This window comes from Phascolarctos cinereus, unplaced genomic scaffold (assembly GCF_003287225.1).
Source record: "Phascolarctos cinereus isolate Bilbo 61053 unplaced genomic scaffold, phaCin_HiC Scaffold_3;HRSCAF=262, whole genome shotgun sequence".
Taxonomy (NCBI): domain Eukaryota; kingdom Metazoa; phylum Chordata; class Mammalia; order Diprotodontia; family Phascolarctidae; genus Phascolarctos; species Phascolarctos cinereus.
Genome location: NW_027555736.1, coordinates 190,008,367 through 190,035,058, shown reverse-complemented (window position 1 = coordinate 190,035,058; position 26,692 = coordinate 190,008,367). Strand labels below are relative to the sequence as shown.

The 26,692-nt window shown below is 46.2% G+C and overlaps 1 protein-coding gene across 1 annotated transcript in view; it reads right to left on the bottom strand.

The window, feature by feature from the left end:
• Positions 1-26,139, bottom strand: part of DUOX1 (dual oxidase 1) — a 59,913-nt gene extending 33,774 nt beyond the window's left edge. The window contains exons 1-17 of the mRNA XM_078151387.1: positions 26,082-26,139; positions 20,569-20,652; positions 19,984-20,148; positions 17,900-18,087; positions 17,408-17,609; positions 17,055-17,221; positions 14,764-14,824; positions 14,540-14,636; positions 14,047-14,137; positions 12,175-12,277; positions 11,453-11,625; positions 10,927-11,102; positions 10,469-10,587; positions 8,939-9,076; positions 5,773-5,886; positions 4,130-4,329; positions 3,464-3,649 (exon numbers count right to left, since the gene is read on the bottom strand). Coding sequence (XP_078007513.1) covers positions 3,464-3,649; positions 4,130-4,329; positions 5,773-5,886; positions 8,939-9,076; positions 10,469-10,587; positions 10,927-11,102; positions 11,453-11,625; positions 12,175-12,277; positions 14,047-14,137; positions 14,540-14,636; positions 14,764-14,824; positions 17,055-17,221; positions 17,408-17,609; positions 17,900-18,087; positions 19,984-20,148; positions 20,569-20,652; positions 26,082-26,139 — 2,322 coding nt within the window. The remainder of the gene's footprint in view (positions 1-3,463; positions 3,650-4,129; positions 4,330-5,772; positions 5,887-8,938; positions 9,077-10,468; positions 10,588-10,926; positions 11,103-11,452; positions 11,626-12,174; positions 12,278-14,046; positions 14,138-14,539; positions 14,637-14,763; positions 14,825-17,054; positions 17,222-17,407; positions 17,610-17,899; positions 18,088-19,983; positions 20,149-20,568; positions 20,653-26,081) is intronic.
• Between the last annotated feature and the right edge of the window lie 553 nt (positions 26,140-26,692).

The window sequence follows — 26,692 nt, the reverse complement described above, 5'->3', positions numbered from 1 at the left end:
ATGCCCTGCCCCACCCCACATCTGCCACCTGGCTCTCACCATTTCCCTCTGTCTAGATTTCCCTCCCTACTTCTCTCTGCCCATTCAAATCCGACCTGTCCTTGAGGGCCCAGATCATACCCATCTCCTCCATGCAGTCTTCCTTGACAACAACAACAATAATAATAATAGCTTGCATTTATATAATGCTTTAAGGTTTACAAAGCTCCTTACAGATATTATCTCATTATCTTCACAACAACCCTGGAAGGTAGGTGTTATTATTATCCTTATTTTACAGATGAGGAAACTGAGGCACAGAGAGGTTAAATGACTTTCCTAGGGTCATATAGCTAGTGAGTATCTGAGACAAGTTTCAAAGTCAGGTTTTCCTGCACTGTATACATTACTCTACCTAGCCACTCAACAGCACACCCCAAAGTGATTTCTCCATCTAAATTCCTAAAGCTCCTTTAGTCCATCTGTCACTAAGTCATTGGCTCATAAGCCTTAGATTTGTAAGGGACCTTAAAAATCACATCATGCTTGTGGATGAGTTATCTTTTCATGTGCATATGCTGCCTCTCCTCAATTGTAGTTCAGTTGTATCTGACTCTTCATGACCCTATTTGGGGTTTTCTTGGTAAAGATACTGGAGTCATTTGCCATTTCCTTCTCCAGCTCATTTTACAGAGGAGGAAACTGAAGCAAACAGGGTTAAGTGACTTGCCCAGGGTCACACAGCTAGTAAGTGTCTGAGGCCAGATTTGAACTCAGAAAAATGAATCTTTCTGACTCCAGGCATAGTGCTTTATCTATTGTGCCACCCCTCTGCTCTTCTCTTCAATTAATTATTTGAGGACAGGTACTATACTTCTTATCCCTCACAGTGTCAGGAGCTGGGGACACCGTGGGGTTGGAAAAAAAAAATCGATCAAGAAGCAGGGGTTGGGGGAAAAGTTTGGAGATGTAGAGCTTCTTGTGAATCCCCAGACCTATTTCTGAGGAGCAGGAAATGGCTTTAGGGACAATTTTGGTTGAGTGGAAGTTTAAAGACGAGTCTGAGAACAAGGATTGGTGATCAAGGGAGCATGGAAGGAATGTGAGTCTTGTGTTTAGAGATTAAGTGAGAGTAAGAAGTCTCTCTGGTTGTATGCCAGCTTCAGGGGTTGAATGGAGCAGTGATTTCTGGTTAAGAGTGATTCAGTGGATTATATGGGGGAGAAGGCAAGGGTGAGTAAGCAGATGCATGTTAGGGCAAGTGTAAACAGAAACCCCGAATGTCTCCCTTATTTGGCACATGTGAATCATGAGGTTTCTGAGACTGATGATAAGTGGTCAGTGGTGGCACGAATCAGGACCTTTATCTGGATGGCAGAATATTGGTGGACAGAACAGAGACCGAAGATCAGCGAGAACCTAGGGAATCAGACAGCAACAAGGAGGCCACTTGGGTTGCACAGAAGCAAATATAAATGGAGCTTTCTTCATTAGTTTGTAGATCTAGGGACAGGAGGAACCTCAGAGATCATCTGCTCCAACCCTCTCACTTTATATATGAAGAAACTGAGTCCCAAGGAGGTTATAACTCGTTTAAGTCCAGGGAGATGATTTCAGAGGCAAGATCTTTTGAACCAAGGTCCTCAAATTATAGAGTCAGCACATCTTCCTCTACACCACGCTGCTCCCTCCCTTCCCCTCTTCTTGGTGTCTAAGGAAAGTATTCACAGAGACTGAGGTGGGTACCAAAGAACATGACTTGGAAAGGAAATGAGAAGAGGGGTTAACTTTTTCCTTCAAAGAGATTCCTTTTAACTTTTAATTTAAAGCATAGCGAGAGATGACGCAGATGATTCTCAGAATAGCCTGGGTATGGTTTCAATAAAACAAACAGGACACTGACTTTGAATTTGGAGAAATTGCTCTAGGGCTGAGGGGAAGAAGCAGCAAACTCCACCTGGGGTTGGGGAACAGAGAACAAAGACTCCTCCTGGGCACTGGGGCTAGGCTGAGCTCATCTCTGGGAAGTGCCTGAATACTTTCTTCGGCAGGTTTCTAACTAAGGGTGGGGTTAGGCCATTAAAACATTTAATGATGCTGCTGTGAATCAAAGTTGGTCAGGGTAACCAGGGTATGCCAACCCTGGACAAAAATCACTCAGTTCTTTTACTCCTCTGTAAAATGGAGATAATATGGAAATATTTATTTCCATAAATAAATAATTCTATTTTGTTTCCATAAAACAAGGAAGATGCTTAGTAAACTTTAAAGAAGCACATAAATATGAGAGGCAGCATCCCAACTAGAGTGAACAGAGTACTAGACTCAGAGTGAAGAAGACCTGGATCTGAAGCCCCACCTAAGACACTGGTTAGCTTAGTGACCCTGGGTAAGTCACTTAAATTCTCTGGGCCTCAGTTTCCTCATCTATAGTCATAGGAACTGCCTCACAGGCTTGCTGTGAGACTCAGATAAGGTAGTACATGTAAATGCTTTACAAAACTATGGAAATGTATGGAAATGTTTTGCATGACTTCACATGTATAATCTATATAGAACTCCCCTCCTTCTCAAATGGGGGGAGAGGAGGGAGAGAGAGAATTTGGAACTCAAAATTAAAAAAAAAAACCTAATGCTAAAACTTTTTGTTTATGTGTAATTGAGAAAAAATTAAAATGAATAAACTAAATAAATTGAAAGGAATAAATAAATCAAAAACTATAAAAATATTGTTATTACAATAGATTTATAGTTTCATTTAAGGTTATCTGAACACGTGTGTGAAGGCAAATATAAGGCAAATATAAAAAGATGGGGAAGGAGGGAACTTCAGGGACCCCAACCTCAGCCTGGTCTTTAAAGGATGGTGAAAAGCAGACTGGTCCTAAAGGGAAAGGAGAAGGAAAAGAAAGGAAGCTAGAGGGACTAAAAGTCTGCCCCATCTTGACACTTTCCTGAAGGAGAGGAGGTAAATACACAGGCCTGGCTACACTGCCAATGTCTCCTATCTTCACCCTGGAGTAAACCAGAGCTCTATGGGTAGGATATTGTGGGGGGGGGAAGCAAACTTGGGCAGCCCCTTTTGGAAAAATCAGTGCCACAAAGAGATTTGGGTTAGTCACAATCTCTAATAGCCTCAGTTTCCTCATGTTGGCCTCTGAGGTCTCTTCCAGCTCTGTATCTATAATCTCATAACCATGGGTAACAATCCTTCATATCTGGCTAGAACTTGCATTTTCAAGCTCATTTGGTCCTCACTCCAGCCTTCTTCAGAGGCTGGGCACATATTAGCAGCCCTCTTTTATAGATAAGGAAACTAGGGTACAGAGAGGTTAAGTTAGATTAGGACAAAGATCCCAGAGAAAATCAAATGGTGAACGTGGCCTAGAACTCAGGTTCTCTGAATCTAATCTGGTTACCCCACTGCCTCCCATGCCAATATACGGAAGTCCTTGATCTACAGTCAGACTGCCCCACAGAGTACCTGGGAGAAGAGATGTCTGAAGAAGGTCTCCAAGATGTGCCTTCGACGCTTCCTAGTCACAGTGGTCCTCATCATTTCCTGCTCTCGGAGCTCCCACTCCTGGAAAGTCAGCCCACTGCTCTTCAGGACCTCCTGAAGACTGTGAACAAAAGTCTGCCGGTCCTCTTCCAGGTTAAACAGCAACAGCTAAGGGGGTGAAGGACAGAGGAAGGAGAGGCTGAGGGCAGTTGGCTTTGCTGCTCTAAGCTGAGGCCATACAGACCCTGGCTCCTGGCCCCTGACTCAGCCTCCCACCAAAGACTTTCAAACTCAATGGGATCTCAAGTAATATGGGGTTGGCTACATATGAACAGCCTCTCTCCCCAGGATCATTGGCTGAGGAGTCTGCGGATCTCCTTAGAAGAAGGTGACCCAGAAAAGGAACAAGTGTCAGAAGGTCCTTTGTACTGAATAAAAGCATACGGGGAGACCTACTGGGCTTTGGAGCCAGAGCTGGGACAGTGACTTACATGGAAGTCAATGATAAAGGATTAGTGATGTTACTGTGAATCAGTGCTGGTCAGGGTAACTTCATTTGCAGTATGCTAGCCCTGGCCAAGTCATTTAATGTTTCTTTGTAGGGCAGGAGATGAGCAGTAGATATAGCAGTAAAAGAAAGAGATGTACCAGGTCATACTCCTTGGGAATCTTGAGCAGAAGCGCCCGTCGGCCCCGGTTGTTAGACTGGATTAAGGTCATCTTCTGGGAGTCCCGGAACTGGATGACACGGAGCAATGAGAGCCGGCCATCCAGGACTTGAAGACACCCAGGCTGGAGATTCAGGAGTACAGGCCGGCAGGGCTCCTTCCTGCCCTGCCACTCAATGGCTGGCCAGATGGACAGACGGACAGAGAGTGACAGGGTCAGGTAGAGGAATCATGAAGGATTGTGTAGGAGGAACTGGTGATCTCTTAGCTAAAGAGTAGCCTAATAGAAAGCTAGGGTCAAGGTCAGGATCAGGGTTTCTGCTCGTACTTAATATGCTCCCGGTTTTTCTCACATCCTTAGGAGATGTCCTTGCCCTCCCTACCAATTGGACACAGACTAACTATAATCACAAGAATAGGCATTCTACAGCTATAGGCCGCCAAGAAAGGATTTGCAAGAGTTCAGCCACTCACACTACTTCATAGCATAATAGGATTGTAAAATTGGCAGCTGGTGGGGGAGATGGCCTAGATAACCTTGAAGGTTAATAATAATAATAATAATATAATAATAATAATAATAATTTATTTATACAGTGCTTACCAAATGGTGGGCACTGTGGTGAAAGACTTTACAAATGTCATCTCATTTGATCTTTACAACAACCCTGGGAGGTGGCTGCTATTATTATATCCCTTTTACAGTTGAGGAAACTGAGGCAGACAGCAGGGCGATGATTTGCCCAAGGTCACTCAGGTGACTCACGTCCAACTTCAAATCCAACACTCCTACTCTATCACGATCCCTCTTTTCCCAGTCCAGGTGTGGGCACATGATTTGTTGCTGTTGTTGCTGCTATTTAGTTGTTTCTGACCCTTTTCACCCCATTTGGGGTTTTCTTGGCAAAGATACAGGAGTGGTTGGCCATTGCCTTCTCCAGCTCATTTTACAGATGAGCAAACTGAGGCCAACAGGGTTCAGTGACTTGCCCAGAGTCACACAGCTAGTAAGTATCTGGGGCCAGATTTGATCTCAGGAAGATGAGTCTTCCTGACTCCAAACCTGGCACTCTATCCACTGCACCGCTCAATAAATCCTGTAGAGTTCTATTGTGGAAGACCATTGGGGGGAGAGTTTTCAGGATGGTTTCAGGAAGAGTTTTCTGAGAGGGTGGTTTTGGTAATATTCTGCAAGAGGTTTGACATTGAGATGTTTGCTGACCACCACTGCTCTTTTTGCATTCCCCTATAATAGTACACTATACAACACTAGAGAATTTAAGCTCTTTGAAGGCAGGGACTTTTTTTTTTCTTTTAGTCTTTGAATCACCCAGTGCCTGGTATGGTGGCTGGTACAGAGGAGGTGCTCAATAAATGCTCATTTAATTGAAATAGAATAGACATAGCCTCTAAGAGGCCTCCTGGTTCTCTAGCCTTGGTCTCTTGCCCCCAGATAAGCAAGAGATGCTTGGGAACAAGGGATTGCCATCTCTTCCTCCGGACAACTTGGGGAGTGGCTGGTGGGGATGGCATTGCAGCTCTGATTTTGGAGCAACCTGTTTTCTTTCCTTCTAATCCCATGACCTGCCCCACCTCCACCCCCACCACCAATCCCAGGCTCACCTTCCACACCCTCCACGAATTTCTCAGACATGATGCTGTGTCGTTCCTGGGCCTGAAGCCTCTTGAAATTCCTTCTTCGAAGTCGAGCAACAATCCAGGCACTCAGCAGGCTGACTGGAGGAAGATGCAAGGACAGGAGGTAGTTCAGGGGTTGAATAAAGGGTTGGGGAGGGGGAGAAGCAATTGGAGGAGGGAAGTAATGGGGATTTTCAAGGAAAGGAGCAAGACGTGGGAAAGGTTTCAGGAAGCAAAGATGGGAAGAGGGGTCAGAGGACAGACCGTCTTTGCCTCATTCCTCAACGAGCACCCCGTCTCCCTTGTCAGAGAGACTCCTTCAGCTCAATCTTGATCTTTCAGGCCCCTGGAATCTGGCCCTCCTAGGAGCTCCTACTTCTCACCTGGGGCTGCTCTGTCCCCTTAATAGAGCTAATTCTGAACCAGGCTCTGGGGAAGACCAAAATAAGGATTTGCCTTTTTACAAAACCTCCCACCTAACCCCAGGGCCAACTTGACCTGACTCCAGACTACTCTGGCCTTTAGGGCTGGGGCCATCAGAAACAACCTCTACTGAGCCCACTCTAGAATTCCACACGTTTCCCATGGATGGCTATTACCCCAGACCAGCTCACCAGAGAAGGGGATGAGAATAAGGCTTCTAAGAGGAACTTAGCTGTCCCAAGACAGCTCCAGGGAGAAAGGGGCAGGGACAGGGACTACAGAGTGACTAATAATAATAACAATAAAACATTTACATAGCATTTTAAGGTTTGTAAAATGCTTTATATTTGAAAGGAGGCAAGGAAACAAGGATTTATTAAGTTCTTGCTATATGCCAGGCATTTTGCTAAGCATTTTACAAACATCATTTGATCTTCACAACAACCCTAGGAGGTGGGTCTATTCTTCTCTCCATTTTACATTTGGGAAACAGAGGCAGGAAGGAATGTAACTTGCCCAAGATCTCATAGCTCATTGTGTGTCTTGTACTCAGAGTATCTCATTTGATCTTCACAACAACTCTGGGTAGGTAGATGTTATTATCCCCATTTTACAGTTGAGGAAACTGAGACAGAGTCTAAGTGAATAGTAAATCACACAGCTAGCAAGTGTCAGAGGCTAGATTTGAACTCATGTCTTCCTGACTCCAAGCTCAGAGCCTAATAATAATAACAATAAGCTAAGATGTATAGAGTGCTTACTATTTGCCAGGCACTTCGCAATTATTATACTTATGCAATTATTATCTCATTTGATCTTCACAACAATTCTGTGAGGTAGGTACTATTGTTAGTCTCATTTTACAGTTGAGTTAACTGAGGCGCACAGAGATTAAGTTACTTACTTGCCCAAGGTCACATATCAAGTAAGGGTCTGAGGTGAGATTCTAAGTCAGGTCTTCCTGAACCCAAGTCCAGAGACAGAGCCACTACATGAAGCTGCCTACCTTGGGAAGGTGAGGTGGTGATAGTGGAGGGGGACAGAAGGTCATAGAGTAGAAGAGGAGCAGAAAACCAGCTGGCTATGGGGACCAGGGAGGGGGCAAGAGCTATCAGTATTGTATCTTGAGTGGCAGAGTAGTAACTGGGATAAGCTAGAGCTTAGATGAAGAAAAGTCATTCTAGTTCTCTCCCAGGTCTAATAAGGGTGGGAGTGAAGGTGGGTGGGAAATGAGTTTGAATTTTAATCGCTAGTTAAGCAAGGGAAGCCTTCATGTGTTACTTAAAGTGTTAAACTGGAAACAAAGGCAGCAAATGAGATTGGTTCTATCCTCTTGAGCTCAATAGGACATCAGCTATGGCCCTTTGGGCACAGTGGTCTCCCTGGGGACTCAAGCCGTCTCTAGCCCCTAGACCAGGTATGGGGAACCTGCAACCTTGAGGCCACATGTGGCCTTCTAGGTCCTTCTGTGTGGCCTTTTAAACAAGTTTTACAGAACAAATCTTTTTATTAAAGGGCTTTGTTCTGGGAAGTTTGGATTCAGTTAAAGGACTGCACTTGAGGACTTAGAGGGCCATATGTGGCCCCGAAGCCGAAGGTTCCCCCAACCCTGTCCTAGACACAGTTGGGGAAGAACAGACTGGATTGCAGCATGTTAGAACTGAAAAGGGGCAGAGAAGTCACCTATTCCACCTTCCTCGTTTCACACATGCTAAACGACGATTACAAAGGTGATCCAAAGTTACACAGCTGGTGTGTATATGTGTGTGTGTAGGTTTAGAACTCAGACCCCATAACTTCTGGTCTCATCCAGCCTCCTTCAACACTATGTGGTATAGTGAAAAGAGAAGAAGACTGAGTCAAAAACACTTGGGTTTAAAAAAAAATCTGGCTTTCCTACTCACTAGTCAGGTGAACACGGAGAAATCATTTAGACTCTCTGAACCTCAGTTTTCTCATCCTTAAAATGGAACCTATGTGCTGTCTGTCTCCGTGGTGTGTCATGAGCATCTAATGAAATAGTGTACGTGAAAATGCTTTATTTCCACTTCCCCTCCCCACCCCTCACTTTGTGCCTCAGTCTCTAACATGCCCAACCGTGGCGAGACTGGAGAACATCCAGTACCCTAGCTACACTGTGGTTGAAGAACAGGAAAACCTATAGCACCAGGAATGTGTAGCTGGACTTGTCTGGAAGAGCCAGGGGAACATCTGACTTGGTGCCCCACCCTAGGCCGTGCCCTGTTTGAACTCCCTGCCCATGAAGCTATGTCAGATGAGAATCTTTGGACTTGGGTAGTTCTTGGGGAGGGGGACGTGCATGGCATGAGAGAGAATGCCTGCCTTAGAAGGGGTAAGGGGAAGTTCAAGGGGCCGTGCCTGCAGAGGGAGAATCAGACTAAACCCAGAATGGTCTGGGGTTCCATGGGACCACTTCCCATGGTCCTTAGGGAGTAAATTCCAACAGATTTGGGGAGGGGGGTATATTTGGGAAGGGGGGTTGGTATTCTGAGATGGGGTACCCCTCTCAGAGGCTTCTGTAGATCTCAAATACTTTCAGTTCCCTTTCTCCACTTATGTTTCCATTTTCTGTCTCCTTCCTCTTCCCAAGAGGAAAGAGGGGACTGTCCATTGAGCATTCTTCAATAGTTGAAACTGTCTCTTGTCCACAATAACCCCTCCTGAGTCCCCATCCAGACCTTTGCTTCCCAGACCAGGGCCTCCTTACCCAATGGGAAGCAGCAGAGGGCCCCAATAGTGATCCCGAATCCAAAGCCGCTGCCTTTGAAATAGTCGAGTACCACCAGAGGGACACAGCTGGGCAGGCCTTCAGTCGTGATCTGCCGGGGTTGTGGGCAGGGGTCTCCTGGCAGGCCAGAGGGGAGAGTGTCAGGACCCAGGAGAAGGATTACCCATAGTCAAGATCATAGCATTGCAGATTTAGAGAAGGAAGGGAAATAAAAGGTCATTTAGTACTGTCCCCTCCACTTTACAGATGGAAAAAAGGGAGGCTTGGGAGTGGCTTGCCCCAAGATCACACAGTGGCAGAGCCAGGATTAGAACCAGACCTATGCTGAAGCTGGCCTGAATTGGCTCCAAAGAGCTGATTGTTAAATTTGGGGGATGAGCATTTGTACCCCCAAAATCAGCAAGTGCTACAAATCGGGGCTTTATTTATTGTTTTGTTGATTACCTAAACTTATAAAAATAGTGGACAGAATGTTAATAATGCAGATTAAATTTTAAAATGTATTGCATATACAATTCCCCACCCCACCCCCTTTCTGGAGAGCTGGTTATTAAGCAGTTACCAGCACATCACTGGTCAGACACCCCCCCGCACATATACCATCCGACTCCAAATCCAGTGCTCTTCCACTGTGCCCTACTTTAGCCTCTTCCCCAGGATTCCAGAGGTAGAAGAACCCTGTTCCTTGAGCTTTCTTCACAGGAACTACCCAGTCAATAGAGCTTGGGAGAGACCTAAGGGGAGCCGCATGGAGTAGGGGTGGCTGTCCCTATAAGAACCTAGGATGAGCAGGTTTGGGGGATCAGGAGCACAAAGCAAGCAGGGTTCTGGGCAGGGAGAGGGGCAGAAGAGAACCCTTTTCCTGGTTTGATCAGGGAGGACAGACTGCTGATTCTAACTTTAGTTGAGAGCCAAACTGATCCAGATGTTTTCACACGCACGTGCCCGAACATCTTCACTGGCCATAGTCGTGTGATTGGGTTTCTCTACCTGACTTGGACACTTCTAAGCCCCATTTTGGGTTCTAACTTGGGCCCCTCTGGATCTAGTCTTCTCCTCAAAGGGGGCAACCCTCTCTAGATACTTCCTCCTTTCCCTAGGTGAGCCAGGGAGAATCCTAGGATTATTGCTCTAAAGCTGGAAGGGACCTTGAAACTAACTGATCCAACTTTCTTCTTTTGTAGAGGAAGAAATGGAGGCCCAGGGAGGAGATTGAGACTTGGTGACATGAACAAAAGTCACCCAAGTAATAAGTGTAATTAATAAGTGTAATAAGGTAATAAGGCAGGATCTGAACTCAGATCTTCTGGAGCCCATGACCTTTTGACTGTACCACTGAGCCGGCATTGCCAAGGGCAAGACCAAGTGTTTCTCCTATTCCCATCTATCAGCTTCACTGAATCAAACCTACTGGTGAGGGGAACAAAGTAAGAGGGACAGAATCTCATCCCAGTTCATCCCCCTGGCCATTCTCCACAAGCACCTTATGCTCCCCCAATAGCCACGTACCCTCTTTCCAGATAAAGACTTGGGGCTGCAGGGCACCCAGGCCCACACTGGTGACATCAGCCAAGACGTCACGAAAGTAGGTGTTTCGTATCTTGGCCACCTCTTCCTTGGAGAACAAACTGGAAGATGGGTAGAGAGAGAAATGTTGAATTAGGACTGAAGGAGGGAAAGGCAGGCTGACAATACCCTCAAAACCCAAGAACAAAAGTGGAAAGGGATAGGAGATGAGATGGAAGACTGGAAAAAGTGGGAGAAAGGAAAGAAACACAATAAGGCTGGTGACCAGGTCCAAAGTGGGAGTTCCAAGGGGAAGAGCATCTGGGACTCACAGTAGGGATGAGGGTCTGGTGGGAGGTGGGGTCTGAAGCCCAGTGTAGAGACGGGTGTCAAAGGGAAAGGGAGAGGGTGCCCACACTCAGGACTAAGGTTGGGGATTGGAGTTCCAGGGCAGGCCTCACCCATTCCACGTGTTTTCAAACCAATATCGGTCTCCATCTCGAAGTCGCGTGAACTGGTCAAGGATGATGGCAGTAAAGAGGGGCCCAGGATCCCCTCGGCTCTCCAAGAGTCCCCCAGGAAGCATCTCCAGCCGGGACAGATCATGGTGGTACATAGATGCTATTGCCTCCAGGACCTGGGGCCATATTGAAGACAAAAGTGAGTGGAACATCAGGATATGGCTCCAAGTGGAAAAAAAAAAAGGCCCCAAAGCCTTCCCCACACTCAGCCATTCTCCCAGGGTCCTAGGCAAGAAAGAGGAAGCCCACTGTATCTGGACAAAGAGGACCTTGTATGGCCCAGGGCAGAGCACCGTGGCTGCTCCTGGCTGGAATCCTGCTGTGCAGTGTTGGGAAAGAAATCAGATAGATAGAACTGCCTGAAGATGCCCCTTCTCCTAGTGCCCCCCACCTCGCTGGGTCTCCTGAGCCCTCCCTCAGTCTTCCCACACCCCTTTTTCCTCCCCAACCTCCACTTCATTCTCACAGTGCCATTCCTCTGGGAAAGGTCAGGGTTGATATCTTCCCACCGGGTGACTGGGGTTAATCCCATGGCTACCCTAGCCTGATTGTAAGAGGGCAGTCCCAGGTCTCGTCCTCGTTGCAACCAGCTTGCTGAGTAGTCAGTACGAGAGAACTTCAGTGGCCCTGGCCAGAAATCTGGAAATGAGATAGTTCCCTAGATCAAACCCTATACTAGGTTCTAGCCCCAGCCCATGCCCCAGGTTCTAAACTCCCAACCTTAATTTCCCAGCTCTCAGGCCTGTTAATTAGCTCCAACTGAGCTACCTCCACCAGACCCAGGTCCTAGCCCTCAAGTCCTGTGCCTGGCTCATAATCCCCTACCAGTAGAGACTGTTGTATCAGCCATGGGATGGTTCATCAACTTGGTTGTGTTGGGAGAACTGGGAAGAGTAGGGAAAAGGGACTTGACTCAGTAGTACCTTCCTGGGGTGGGGTTATCACACCTGGGCAAATTGGGCCTGAGGTTCTTGGGATGGTGGGGGGGGGGGAGAGGAATCAATCAATGACAACAGGAGGGTGATGCCTTGACTTGCTAGTGAATTGGATTTACGTGAGGCAGAGCTGGACAAAGTCATCAGCCTCACTTTCTCCTCCCGAGCCATTGGTCCAGTAGCAAAACATAAGTCAAGGTGACTGGCGATGGGAAGAGGGATAAAGACATAGTACTAAGAGAGACCAACTCACCTCTCAGATCCTCCACTATCACATGATCCTCTCTCTCAGCAATCTGGGAGGCCATGCCCAAAAGCAGCGCATCCACTCCCCGGATACTACGTAGGTTTGGGTTCTGGGGAGGGGGGCAAAGAAGAGGAATAGATGATGGGGCCACAGACCATCTTACTACCTGGCCCTGCTGTTCTACACTCTGTCTAGGAAGACGAAACTCCTCCTATCCCTGGTGGGTTCTTTGGAGAAAGAAGGTACTGCTCCATACCAGGGATCAGTTTTTCCATAAAAGACAGCCCTTGTCTCGGAGGTTTCCTTTGAACTCCTTCCTGTTCCAAGTTGTCAGGGTAGCCCTTCCCTGCAAGCTCTTTTCACAGCCAGGATTTGTAACACCTGGCCGAAAGCCAGGGCTATTGAGCATCAGATAGAGACATCAAAGTAAGAGAATATGGGTACACTAAATGTCCTCTAAACTTTGTGCTTGGGGCCGGATAGTATAGTGACAAGGGCCAGAGGACCAAGATTCTAATTCTAGGTCTGCCACTAACTGTATGGCCTTGGGTAAATACCTTAACCTCTTTTAGCCTTAGTTTCCTCATCCAAAAACAGGATTTCTGATACTGGCTGAACAAACCTCACTAGGTCACTGGGATGAGGAACACATGGAATGATATATATGAAAATTATATCTTTTGGATGGATGGATACTGGGGCAGAAGATCATCCTAGGCCACCTAAGGAATGAGTATTGGGTTCGTCTTGAGCCAGAAGACCTGGGTTCAAATTCTGCCTCTGATACTTGTCTGTGTAAGCTTGAGTAAGACCTCAGTTTCCTCAGTTGTAAAATGAAGGTCCCTTCTAGCACTAAATCTAAGTCTATAGTCCTATGCTCCATCTCTTCCTTGGGTACCATTGGAGGAGCAGAAAAGCAAGAAAATACTGAGGCACAGAACAGCACAGAGAATAGGAAAGAGTCAGGGGGAAAACATTGGATTTAGAAATTCAGGCTTCAGAATCTCACTAAGTTGTGGGCAGCTAGGTGGTAGTATAGATAGAGCACCAGCCTTGGAGTCAGGAGGATTTGAGTTTAAATCTGGCCTCAGGCACTTATTAGCTGTGTGACCCTGGGCAAGTCATTTAACCCCAATTGCCTCAAAAAAAAAAAAGAATCTCACTAAGTTGTGAGGAGAAAAAGAGCTTGAAGTAGCAAACAAAGAGCTGGCTTTGGAGTCCAGAAGAACTGGGTTCCAGTCCCACCTTTGCCATATGTTGGTTGTGTGACTCTTGTAAAGTCACTTAACCCTCTGAGACCCTAAGTTACAAAGAAGTTGCTACCTTGTGTTGGTACAGAAACTCAATGGGGACTCACCACAGGTCTAGCCAATAAAAAGAATTTTTGTGAGTGATCAAGAATAAGGATGCTGAAGAGGGGCCATGGTCTCAAACTGGCTCTACAGGAATCCAGTGATGTCACTGGTCCTCTTAGAGAATAAAGGACAACCACCAACGACAACATCAAGGAGTGCTGGGAATTTGGGAAAGACTAATCCCACCCACCTGGATTTCTCTGTGGAATGGAGGTGGGTTGGGGTCATTCTAGACTGCCTTCCTTTTTTTTTTTTTGCTTTTTGGTGAGGCAACCAGGGTTAAGTGACTTGCCCAGGGTCACACAGCTGGATTTGAACTCAGGTCCTTCTGACTCCAAGAGCAGAGCTCAATCCACTGCTCCACCCAGCTGCCCGTGGCCTTCCTTTTTCTCATGACATGTTAGCCACCCATCCTCAACCCTCCAGCCTCTCCATTTTCCAATAGCTTCCCCCAATGCTGCCACCCCCAGTGGTACCTTCCCCTCAACATACAGTCATCTCCCCAGCCATCGTATTCCTTTACCTCTCGATTCCAGTAGCTGTTGCAGACCCTGAGAGCTGGGAAGGCTCCTGACTCCCCACTGGTGACCTCCTGGAAATGGCAGCTGGAATTTCTAAAGCAGGGGGAGGAGGAGGAATGTTTTTTACCCCAGGGGTCCTCCAGCTGATGGTCCCCAGCTCTTGCCTCTTTGGAGCATTAGAAAGGATAGCTCTCGTCCTGAAGACATCTCCCCCAGGGAGCTTCCCACAACTTCAATCTCTTGTCATAGTTGCTTAGAAGAAGTAGAGGTACTAAAATCTGAGAATCGGGAAACTGGGCCTCAGAGAGGATGCTCTGCTTCCATATTCATCCTCCTGTCTCTTTTCTCTTTGCTCTGTCCTTTCCCTGCCTTTTCCCCCTTTCTTTGTAGCCCCAGCGCTTAGCAGACAGTAGGCTTTTAATAAACTCTTGTTGACAGACCAACTGATTACTCCTCTTCATCACAAGCCCCTCCCATCCCAGCCTTTCCCCTCACCTCATGTAGACACCAGGGGGCACCATAGTGGAGAAGAGTTGCTTGGAGGCTGCCAGGAACTCGGGGGAGATACTGGGATCCAGGCATGACCGATACCCTGGGTGGGGGAGGGGGAGGCAATATGGCCCTGGGGTTCATTGTCCATGCCCCAGCCAGATTCAGCCAAAGTCCATGCTCACTCCTTCGTGCCTACTGGATGTCAACCCCACCCTGCTTCATCTCACCTTTATACTCTGGGGTCTTCTTCAGTAGGAAACTGGGCAGCCACTCATACAGAACGATGTTCTGACCGAAGGAGAAAGACAGGAGAGAGATTTATGGGCGCTGGAGAGAGGAGTGGAATCGGTTTTCATTTTTTGCCTCCTCATTCCCAGTTCTTAGAACAATGTTTTTGCATACAGTAAATGCTCTTTAAATTGCTTAGTAAATTTAAATTGCTAAGTAAATTGCTTAGTAATGCTTGTTAAATTGCTTCAAGTACTTTGTCTCTTTAATTTTTTTTGATAAAAGAAAATAGATTTTTTTTCTCTCTCCAATTTGCCCAATTGAAAACAAAAACAAAAACACCACACCCTTGCAACAACTATTCACAGGCAAACAAAACAATTTTCCACAATGGGCAGAAAAAGTGTCAATATGCGTCCTGAGCGTATTAGGCCTCTGGCAGGAGGTGGGGAGAATGGGGAGAAGAGAGGAGAACAGAGACAGAAAAGGGGACAAAGAAAGCAGTGGGGCATTATTTTGGGAGAACCTTTGAGGAATCGTTGTCTATAGAGTAGGGGAGTCCCTAGGAAGGGTCATTCCTGCCTCTTACCTTTGGTCATAGCCTGTTCTCTTTCTGATTAGGCTCTAATATAGCTCCCCAAGTCACTTCACCCTGTTTGCCTCAGTTTCCTCATCTGTAAAACGAGCTGGAAAAGGAAATAGCAAACCACTCCAGCATCTTTGCCAAGAAAACCCCAAACTGGGTCACAACCGAACAACAAACTGCCTGCTATGTGCCAGACACTTTACAAATATTGTCTCATTTGATGTTCACAACAACCCTTGGAGGTAACTGCCAGTTACAGAGGTTGAGGGACTTGCCCAGGGTCACACAGCTAGAGTTCGAGGTCACACCCGAACCCAGCTCCTTCTGACTCCAGGCTCAGTAATCTGTCTACCGCACTGCCTTGGCAGCTTCTGAGAGGTCAGGAAAGTCTTTCAGCAGAAGGCAGCTCCTGAGCTAAGCCTTGAAGGAAGCTGAGAATTCTAAAAGGCAGAGCTGAGAAGGGAGTGCCTTACCACATGGGAGACAGCCTTCGTAAAGGCAGAGGTGGCAGATGGCACGCTAAGTTTGGGGAATTGCAAGTAGGCCCACTTGGCTGGCCCAGAGGAGAGTAAGTGTGAAATCTGCCTGGAAAGCAGGCTAGAGCCCGATTATTCAGGGCTTTAAACGACAGACTGAGGGAACTATATTTTATCCTAGTGACTCGAGGAAGCCAGGTAACATTCTTGAACAGGGGAGTGACATGGTCAGATCTGTGCTTTAGGAAGATTATTTTGGCAGTTGGTGGAGAATGAATTGGCAGAAAGAGAGACTAGAAACAGAGATCTAGAAACAGGAGGCTACTGCAAAAGATCTAAGCAAGAGGTGGGAAGAGCATGGACTAGTTCACTGGCCACATGATGGAAAGAAGGACACAGATAGAAGGCATCACGCTGGGGGGCTAGAATGGACAAGGGTTGGCCATGGATTGACTGTGAGGGGTTCGGGAGAGGGAAGAGTCAAAGATGACCAGGAATTGGTGAACTTGGGTGCCTAGGATGGTGGTGCTCTCACTAGAAAGAGGGAAGTACAGAGGAAGCTTGGGTTTACTGTGGAAGACAAGGAATATTTTCATACACCATCAGAGTAGGGGTGCCCCTGGTCAAGACTCTCTTCTGGTAGGACTCACCCTAGGATGAGGTTGGATATGTCCCTATTTTATTTTTCTTTATGGAGGCAATTGGGGTTAAGTGACTTGTCCAAGGTCACACAGCTAGTATGTGTCTGAGGCCTGATTTGAATTCTCCTGACTCCGAGGCTATCTGCCGCCTAGCTGTTCTGTGTGCCTACTCTAAGAAGTATTCTTATGCCTTGTGAGACAGAAGTGGGTTTCTGGGTCCCAGAATCTTTTTTTTTTTAAGGCAATTGGGGTTAGGTGACTTGCCCAAGGTCACACAACTAGTAACTGTCAAGTGTCTGATCTGAGCCCAGATTTGATCCCAAGTCCTCCTGACTTCAGGGCTAGTGCTCTATCCACTGCGCCACCTAGCTGCCCCCGGGACCCAGAATCTTAAAGCTGCATGGGAATTTAGTGTCTATCTCATCTCCCACCTTCACTAGGTTGGGAAATTTAGGCCTGAAGAGAAGGTAACTTGACATTATATGACCAGTTAGAAGAGTGTCAGAGCTCCACTCCTAGGATGTCAGTTCTCAGAATACCCAAACCAGTGTTCTTTCCACCACACCCACCACAGCCCCTGGGCTGACCTGGTAGGTGGCGATGACCCTCTTACGGGCATGCTGGAACAGCTCCTCATCTCCCCAGGTCGGGTGCTCCTGAGCCAGCCTCTGAGCCCACAGGTTGTGGTATCGGAACCAGAGGAGACCCAGTGCCTGCAGAAATGGGTTTTGGTTCCCCCTCTCGGCCCCGAAAGCTACAACCAACAGGAGGGGAGGAAGGTGATTCCGTTAACTGAGGTGCTGATCCCCAACTCCCACTTGACTCCCCCCAATCCTCGTTAATCCCAAGATTCAAATGGGCCCACAGTCATTCACTAACCTACCCTCCCCTTAAACCTTTTTCTGTCTGCCCTGCCCCTCCAGATACCTGGAGACCTCACCATATAGCCCTCGGGGGCCACGCTGCCCTGTGGAAGGGTCTGGTGCTGTCCACATGAGGAAGGTTCCCTGGGTGTCCCTGGGAAAAGCCGGGTCTGGCCCTGATGCCAGCTCCCCACCAGAGAAGCTCCTCAGTGCATCACTCCAGGAATGAGAGGAACCGTAGATGGCACTACCGTCTAGCCAGCCAGTCACCTCATTCGTCTATGGATAGTGACACACGTAAGGGGAGGTGAAGCATTGGCTGGTGATAGCAGATGAGTCAAATACCCAGCTGGATATACCACAGTCGGTCTCTGAGCCTGAGAAATTGCACATATCCTGCCCCCCTCCCAACAGGACAGCGCCAATGACAATCCCCTCCCCATCATTATTGTAGTGGCCCAATGAGCTTCACTCCTTTGGGGGAAAAAAGGGTGTTGATGACAGCTACTCCCAACCTCCTCCTCCTAATATTCACTTAGTTCCAAATTGACCCCCTCCTATCACCTCACCTGGTCCCGGGGGTTGCTAGGACTCTGTCCAGTGTCTGGGTCCCACTGGCTTCTCTGGAACGGGAGCACCACATCTCCCTTGTAACCGGGGTCAAACACTGGGTCCCCAGCTGGGATACGGATATTCAAGAACTCAGTAGGACAGCCTGTCCGCTCCACACTGACCACTTCTGAGAGGACATGGTACCCTGGAAGACAGGGAAGGATTGGGGGAGGGACAGTCAGCCAAGGCATAAGGAAGAAGACTAAAGATTTTCTTGGTTGACACACCCTACACACTTGGGCCCCCTACAGAGATATCTTGTTATAGCAGATAGAGCTCTGTGTTTGAAGTCAGAGAGATATAGGTTCAATTCCCATGCCAAATATTTACTGTGTGACACTGGGCAAGTGAGTTAACCTCTCTGAGCCTCAGTTTCCTCATCTGTAAAATGGCAGCATCTATCTCACAAAGCTTACATTGGAGGATCAAATGAGATGGCACATTTGAAGTGCTTTGCCACCTTTAAAGTGCTCTCTAGAAGTCAGCTGTTATCCTACCAAGCTTTCTCTTGGAGCTTCTGAAAACTCACTTCCCCAAGACAGACAGTGTTTAGTTCATGCCCCCACCTCCTTTGCCCTGAAGCCCCATCTCTGGACCAATCCCTTCTGTCCATGCTGTTGTCATTCCTGGTTTGATCCTCTCCTTGGCAACCAGGGAGGTGCCCAGTGAGTTTGCCCAGCCAGTGGGTTGGCAACATGGGTTCCAACATGCCAGCTGGAAGCTTGCCCAGGAAGGGCCTGCCCAACCTCAGTGGCAATGTGGATGGGTAAAGAGACTAGGGCGCCCTCCCTCATGGAGCCCATGAACAAGAGACTGGCATGGCTGGGCTGGGCCCAAGAAGGGCAGCAAGGCAGGCTCTTTGTCTTCCTGCAGGCTAGCGTTCAGAATCTGAACCTCAGTTTCCTTTTTAAAAATTAGGCTGTTGATTTAGATCCCTCATATTTAACACAATATCTTGCACATAGTAGGGGGAGCGAGGTGGTGCAGCGGATAGAGTGCCAGGCCTGGAGTCAGAAAGACTCATCTTCCTAGATTCAAATCTGGCCCCAGACCCTTACGACTTGTGTAACCCTGGGCAAGTCACTTAACCCTGTTTTCCTCCGTTTCCTCATCTGTAAAATGAGTTGGAGAAAGAAATGGCAAACCTTTCTTTGCCAAGTATCTTTGCCAAGAAAACTTCAAATGGGGGTCACAAAGAGCCAGACACAACTGGAAATGACTGAATGACAACTTGTATGTAGTAGGTGCTTGATAAATGTTTAACTGAATGAAATTGTATCTGTTAGGTGATAGAATCATAGATTCAAATGTAGTACCTAGCCACGGGATCATAGATTTAAAGTTGGAAGGAGGCCAAGTTCAACCTCCTTTTACAGAGTAAGGAAACTGAGGCTGAGGAAAAAGAAGCAATTGGGCTAGATCACATAGCTACACTAAGTGTCTGAATCAGGATTCAGACTCCGGTCTTGCTGACTCCAACTCCAGAGCTCTGTCCACCTGGGCCACCTAGCTGCCTCTCAACTCTGACTCCTTCATGTTACAGATGAGAGAACTGAGGCCCAGAGAGGCCCAGAGTCGGTCTAATAAGCTTTTCTTAAGTCCCTCTCTCCTCTTGGAAACTATTCCTAAGCTTCCTTAGATGGCCACAATCCCTGAGCTGGCCCTAAAGAGCCACAGAGGCACAGGACCATGCTCATCTTTAATTTCTGAATGAAAATCTTCTCCTTCCCAGCCTTTTAGCGAAATCACATGAGAGGGCCTCCCATGTGTTCCCACCTACTCCCACAAGAATCTACAATTCCCGCTCAGGGTGGAGATCTGATGACCTGATTCCTTTTCCGCCCTCCCCCCCCCACACACACACCCCAACTCCCAGCCAATTCTGAATTCATCTGCTTCCCTTCTTATCTCCTTCCACCTCCTAGAAACCTCCTTAGGTCACCAATCTCTTTCCGTTCTCCTCCCCCATCAGCAGCCTTCTTTCTTTTCAACCTTACCCCTGCTCCTCTTTAACCCTCCTCCCTCGCTTGCCCACTCTCACCAAAGAAGACCCCTAGCACTGTTCGATTCCGGAAGGAGGGCTGCCCTGCTGGACCCCGCATAGCGGCGTTGCTGAGATTTCGGGGATTGGGGAGGTGGGGCTCGTCCAATGGCTGAAACACACCATCCGCATAAGTGGCAGGAACCAGACGCCGTAGTCGGGAGCCTGGGAGGATAAAGAGAACATGGTCAATTGAGTGACCAAAAATCTGCCCTTTGCCCAGAACCCTTCCCAGGGACCCCTCTACTATACAGATAGGTATTGATGGGATCCTAGGATACACACCTGAAAGGTGCCCTAGAGGCCATCAAATCCAACTTTCCTATTTTACAAATGAGGAAACTGAGGCTCATTTACAGGGCTAGTTAGTGTCAGTTGGGATTTGAATCCAGGTCTTCCTGACTTCATTATCCCAAGCTGCCTCTCAAGGAAGAGTTTCCCTGTCCAATCTTCATCACCCCTTTCTTACCCTCTCCCAATTCTTCCTACTCATTCTATTCTTCCCTTCAGGCTCCACAAATCCCTCTACTGCATTCTGATCAGCCCCGGTCCTGGGGAACCTATCTCAGACTACTTCCCACCTACCTTTGCTACCCCATCTATGTTCTGCAAGATTGTTGTACCAGCCATTGAATCGTTGTACTTCCCAAGAAATGGAGCTCCGGGCACCTGCAAAATGGCGGGCATGTAGTGGAGGGAGTCTGTTCGGGAGAGGATGGCAATGGCAAGTAGGACACTTTAATCTAAGCAGGGGGATCCAAGCCGGGGGCCACATGGAGAATTGTTGTTTGATGGAAAATAGATGGAAGAGAGAAGGCCTATACTGGGGGTTCTTAACCTTTTTTGTGTCTTGGACCCCTTGGCAGGTATGGACACCTTCTGAGAATAACAATTGCTAGCATCTATAAGGTGCTCTGAGGTTTACAAAGAGATTTACAAACATTATATCATTATATCATCACCACAATCCTGGAAGGTAGGTGCTATTATTATCCCCATTGTACAAATGAGAAAACCGAGGCATACAGAGGTTAAGGTACTTGCTTAGGGTTACAGAGCTAGTAAGTTTCTAAGGCCAGATTTGAAGTCAAGGTCTTCCAGTGCCCCCATCAAGCTGCTTCTATGATGTTGTTAAACGCATAAAATAAAATATATTGGATTACAAAGAGGACTCATTATATTGAAATACAGTAATCAAGATTTCTTTTAAAGTTCAAAGATCCCAGGTTAAGAACCCCTGGCCTAGAGAGATATCCAGATCAACACCTCTGTTTGGAGCGTGCTGGGTGCCTAAGGCAAGTCCTGGCAAGCAATCCCCAAAAGTCAAATAAAGAGGAATTGTTAACCAAAAAGGGAAAACCAGGTTACAGAAAAGCCTGCCTGGGGCAGTGAAGACAAAAGGAAAAGAGGGAGGGGGGAAAAGTGTCAGGCACAAGAACACAGAGATAGAGGACATAGAGAGAGCTTTCTAAGGGCTGAGGGGCAGGGAAGAGGCATTGAGAAATAGCCAATGCATAACAGTATGGGATGGAACTGTACAATAGCAGTCTCATGCCTCCAAAAAAGCAATATTAGAAAGCTATAGGTTGAACTGATTTTACATTTTAAAAAGGAAGCAAGCTACCCATACAGTTTAATGTAAATAAGTCCTCTTTTTCTGTTCTACAACCTATATGGAAGTGCACAATTTACTTCATGTTTCAATTCAAAATAAAACTAAAAGGTCATAGAAAGTAACATCAAAGGGAAGATCCCAGCTCCACCCCATAGGTGAGAGAGGAAATGTCACCTCATTATAACCTCAACCTCCTCATAGGGGTGTCATCAGGTGGGGTGAAGGTTGGCGCTCACAGATCTGGCCCAGAGCAGGGGTGGGGGTCAGAGAGACCATGGCATTTGAAGCCTTTTCTAGCCCTGGCTCTTCTCCCATTTCCTGGGAGGGACTGGGGTCTGGGCTGGTCATGTTAATGACTTCACCCCCAAATCCTTACTGAGCACCCCACCTCCCCTGAAATGTCTGTTGTCTCCTTGACTCCATTCCACTCCTCTCTAAAACCTGGTGGTTGGGGCAGAGAAGAGTAGGAAGCAAGAATAGTTTCTTGGCCAGTAGGAGATGAGTTTAAGGGCCTAGGACAAAGAATGGGAGGGGTCCTACTAAGCAGGAGGTATAATGGGTCCACTGCCAGGATCCTCACCCCAAATTATGAGAGTATAGACATGGAATTCACCTGCTTACCTACCTGGAACAGTGGAGAGGCATGAGCTTCTATTAGCAGGTGTTTCTTCTTTGACTCTTGGCAACAATCCCCCCACTTTCTCCCTCTCCCTCCCCAACTGTCTCTTCCACACACCCACTAAACATGCGACACATTGGGCCAATATGGGAGATGACTCATCTGCTGGAGTTGGAGCAAAAAAACAGAGCGGAGGATTGAGAGACTGGGGATAAAGATCAGAGTGGCGACAAGTCAGAGCCAAAGGAAGAGGGGAAGGGGTGAAAGAGTGAAAAATCAAGGTCAAAAAGAGGGATTGAGATGGTGATGACAATGTAAGAAGGAAAGACCCAGGGAAGCTAAAGGTAGAATTACAGTCCTGGAGACCCCAGGAGTCTGTCAGTCAACATGCCTTTATTTATTGAAGGCTTAAGACGAGGCAGGCGTAGTGGTAAGTGCTGGGAATACGAAGTAAAAACAGTCTCTGCCTCCAAACAGCTTGCATTCTAATGAAGGAGACAACCTGTGAGTAACTAGGCAGATTTGTAAGCAGAGAGAAGAAATACATAGAGCAGACAGAAAGTGACTTCAGAGGAAAAAGGCAAAGCAGCTGCTGGGAGAACCAGGAAAGGCTCCTGCAGAAAGGGGGATTTAAGCTGAGTCTTGCAAGACTCCAGGGAAGCCAAGAGGCACGGGTGAAGGAGCAAAGCATTCCAGGAACAAAGGCGTATAGGGATAGTCAGTGCAAAAGCTGAAGGGATTCAGAGGGTCATGTGTAACAGGCCAGCGTGTCTGGATCATAGAGTACGTGGAAGGGGGTAAAGTATAAGAACACTGGCAAGGCCGGATTGTGAAGTGTTTTAAATACCTTTATATTTAATATTGTTCTTTTTTTTTTTTTTTAGTGAGGGCAATTGGAGTTAAGTGATTTGCCCAGAGTCACACAGCTAGTGAGTGTTATGTGTCTGAGGCCTGATTTGAACTCAGGTCCTCCTGACTCCAAGGCCAGCGCTCTGTCCACTTTGCCATCTAGCTGCCCCTTTCTCTCTCTCTCTCTCTCTCTTTCTCTCTCTCTGTTTGTTTTTTTTTTCAACCTTCTTTCAAATGTTTATTTTCTAGGCTAAACAATTCTAGTTCCTCCAAGTTTATCTCAATTTTTTTTGCGTCTCTCCACATATATACATATAAATGTGTGTGTATATACATGCATACATACATGTGTATATGTACTTGCATATACACACATATCTGCCTCCCCTCTATTCTCCATATTTCAGTAAGTAGGCAAGACTAGTTAAAAACTTAACCAGGCTGGAGTGTAGCATGACGATGTCCCAGTAGGTTAAACTTTTGTCAATCACTTTTTACAACTGATTTGCCTTCAGTTTTGAGGTCACTTTGAGCCCCAGACCCTTTTTTGACCTACTTGTATCTAGTCATTCTTGTCCTATCTCAAGCCAGAATCAAATTCTAGAAGTAAAGAGATGAAAGGAAGAACACAAAGTTTTCAGGATGGAGGAGGAATTGGAGGGATAAAGGAGACAAGATAGGCAATGCAATTGAAGCATCCTCGGGCTGACTAAAAGAGATGAGAACCTGGGACTCTGGGATACCTTCAACTCTAACATCTTAGATAATGACCCTACTAAGATTTGCATGAATTTATAGGGACAAGAGCAGGGGTGGCGAACCTTCGGCCTTAAGGCCACATGTGCCTTCTAGGTCCTTAAGTGCAGTCTTTGGATTCTGTTAAGGACCTAGAAGGTCACATGTGGCCTTAATGCAGGTTCCCCACCTCTGGACGAGAGTCATTCCTCTCACAGATAAGTAGTCCAAGGATATGAACAAGCAGTCATCAAAGGAGGAATACAAGCTATCACAACCACATGAGAAAAAATGTTCCCAATCAAAAATAATGAGAAATGCACGTTAAAACAGCTCTGGGGCAGCTAGGTGGTGCAGTGGATAGAGCACCAGCCCTGAAGTCAGGAAGACCTGAGTTCAAATCCAGGCTCAGACCAAACACTTGACATTTACTAGCTGTGTGACCCTGGGCAAGTCACTTAACCCCGATTGCCTTAAAAAAATTTTTTTTTATAAGAAAACAAGCCATTCCCCAATTGATAAATCGTCAAAGGATATGAACAGGCAGTTCTCAGATGAAGAAATTAAAGCCATCTATAGTCATATGAAAAAATGCTCTAAATCGTTGTTGATTAGAGAAATGCAAATCAAAACAACTCTGAGGTACTACATCACACCTATCAGATTGGCCAACATGACAAAACAGGAAAATGATAAATGTTGGAGGAGATGTGGGAAAATTGGAACACTAATACATTGTTGGTGGAGTTGTGAAATAATCCAACCATTTTGGAGAACAATTTGGAACTATGCCCAAAGGGCTACAAAAATGTGCATACCCTTTGATCCAGCAATAGCACTTCTAGGGCTATATCCCAAAGAGATCAAACAAATGGGAAAAGGACCCACATGTACAAAAATATTTATAGCGGCTCTTTTTATGGTGGCAAAGAATTGGAAATTGGGAGGATGCCCTTCAATTGGGGAATGGCTGAGCAAGTTGTGGTATATGAATGTAATGGAATAATACTATTGTGCTATAAGAAATGATGAACAGGCTGACTTCAGAAAAACCTGGAAAGACTTATATGGTCTGATGCTGAGTGAAGTGAGCAGAACCAAGAGGACTTTGTACACAATAACAGCCATGTTATGCAATGACTAAGATTGTTAAACTGAACCCTTCTCAGCATTACGAGTATCTAAAACATCTCCAGAGGCCTCAGGATGGAAAATGCTGTCCACATCCAAAGAAAGAACTATGGAAGTCGAATCACTATCACTTACTTTTACCTTCTGTTGAGTTTTGTTTCATCTTTCTGATGGTTCCTCCTATTGGTTTTAATTTTTACTTACAACTTCACTAATGTGAAAATATGTTTAATGGGTATGTAAATGTAAAGCCTGTATCAGATTGTGCGCCATATTGGGGAGGGTGGGGGGGAGGAAGAGGGAGAAAAATTTTCAACTCAAAAGCATATGGAAGTGATTGTTGATAAATCAAAAAAAATTTTAAAAAAAAACAGTTCTGAAGTTTCACCTTAGAGCCAGAAGACTAGCGAGGATGACTAGATGATAAATATCAGAAAGGCTGTGGAAAGAAGGTCACACTAATGTACTTTTGGTGGAACTGTGATTTGGTCCAACCATTCTGGAAAATAATCTGAAATTACACTAAAAAAAAGCCATTAAGCTATACATATCTTTTTAAATCTATCTACTGCTAGTCATATATTCCAAGGATTCAAAGAAAGAAATGTTCCATGTATGCAAAATTATTTATAGCAGTACTTTTTGTAGTATCAAAAAAAGCTGGAAACAAAGTGTATATCTGTTGATTTGAAAACGGCTGCACAGACTTTAGTATATAAATTTAATGGAATATTTTTGGCCCCTAAGTAATAACAAATATGAGAAACTGAGAGATAATTGGGAAATTTTTTATAAATTGATATAGAGTGAAGTGAATAGAATAGGAGAACAATTTACATGATGCCCTCGGCAAAGTAAAGCAAAAGAAAAATGGTCAATTCAGTGACCAGCTGTTAGTTCCAAAGACTTGAAGGTCAAGTATACATCCCTGCCTTGATAAAGAGGGGATTAACAACAGGTATGAAATAAGGCATATGAATTTATTTGTCGAAAGAGAGGGTTCTGGTGGGGAGGAGGACAAAGTCTATGGAAAGTGACAGTGATGTTAATAAATGAAAAGAACATCAGTAAAACATTAAAAAAAAGAAAAGGAAACTCCTTAGAAGATGCTCAGTCCCCTACTTCTCTCCGGCTTAGTATGCTACTCACCTTCATGGCCCCATGGACCCACCAAGAGTGTCCATGTCAGTGCCAACTTCCAGTTCATAATGCAGATTTACAGCAGGGCTGATATCCTGGAAGACCCCCACACTGGACACCTTTGAAAAACAAAGGCGCAGAGAAGATGGGAGGACATAGACAATTCCAAGGCTTTCCAGACACGAGTGACCCCCGGGGAGCTGGAATAAAGCCACCGCAGCCATCATGAAACAATTGACAAAAGGCATTTCATTTACAGTTGGGATTAATTGGAAAATCCTACAGTAGGCCCGTTCCCTTCATAGTAAGGTCTGATGGAGTTAGTTAGTCATTCAATAAGTTTTTATTAAGTGCCCTGTGCTAAGGCTGAGGATATAAAGAAAGGCAAAAGACAGTATGTGCGTTTGGGGAGCTCACCTAATGGAAGTGACAGTATGTAAACAACTGTACATACAAACTACATACAAGATAAATGGGAAATAACCAACAGAGGGAAGGCATAGAACTGAGAGAAAGAAAGACTGGAAATCAAGGAACTTGGGTTCTAGTCCTAGCTTTTGCCATTAATTAGTTAGTTGTATGACTTTAAGTAAGACACTTTTCTATCTGGGTTTCAGTTT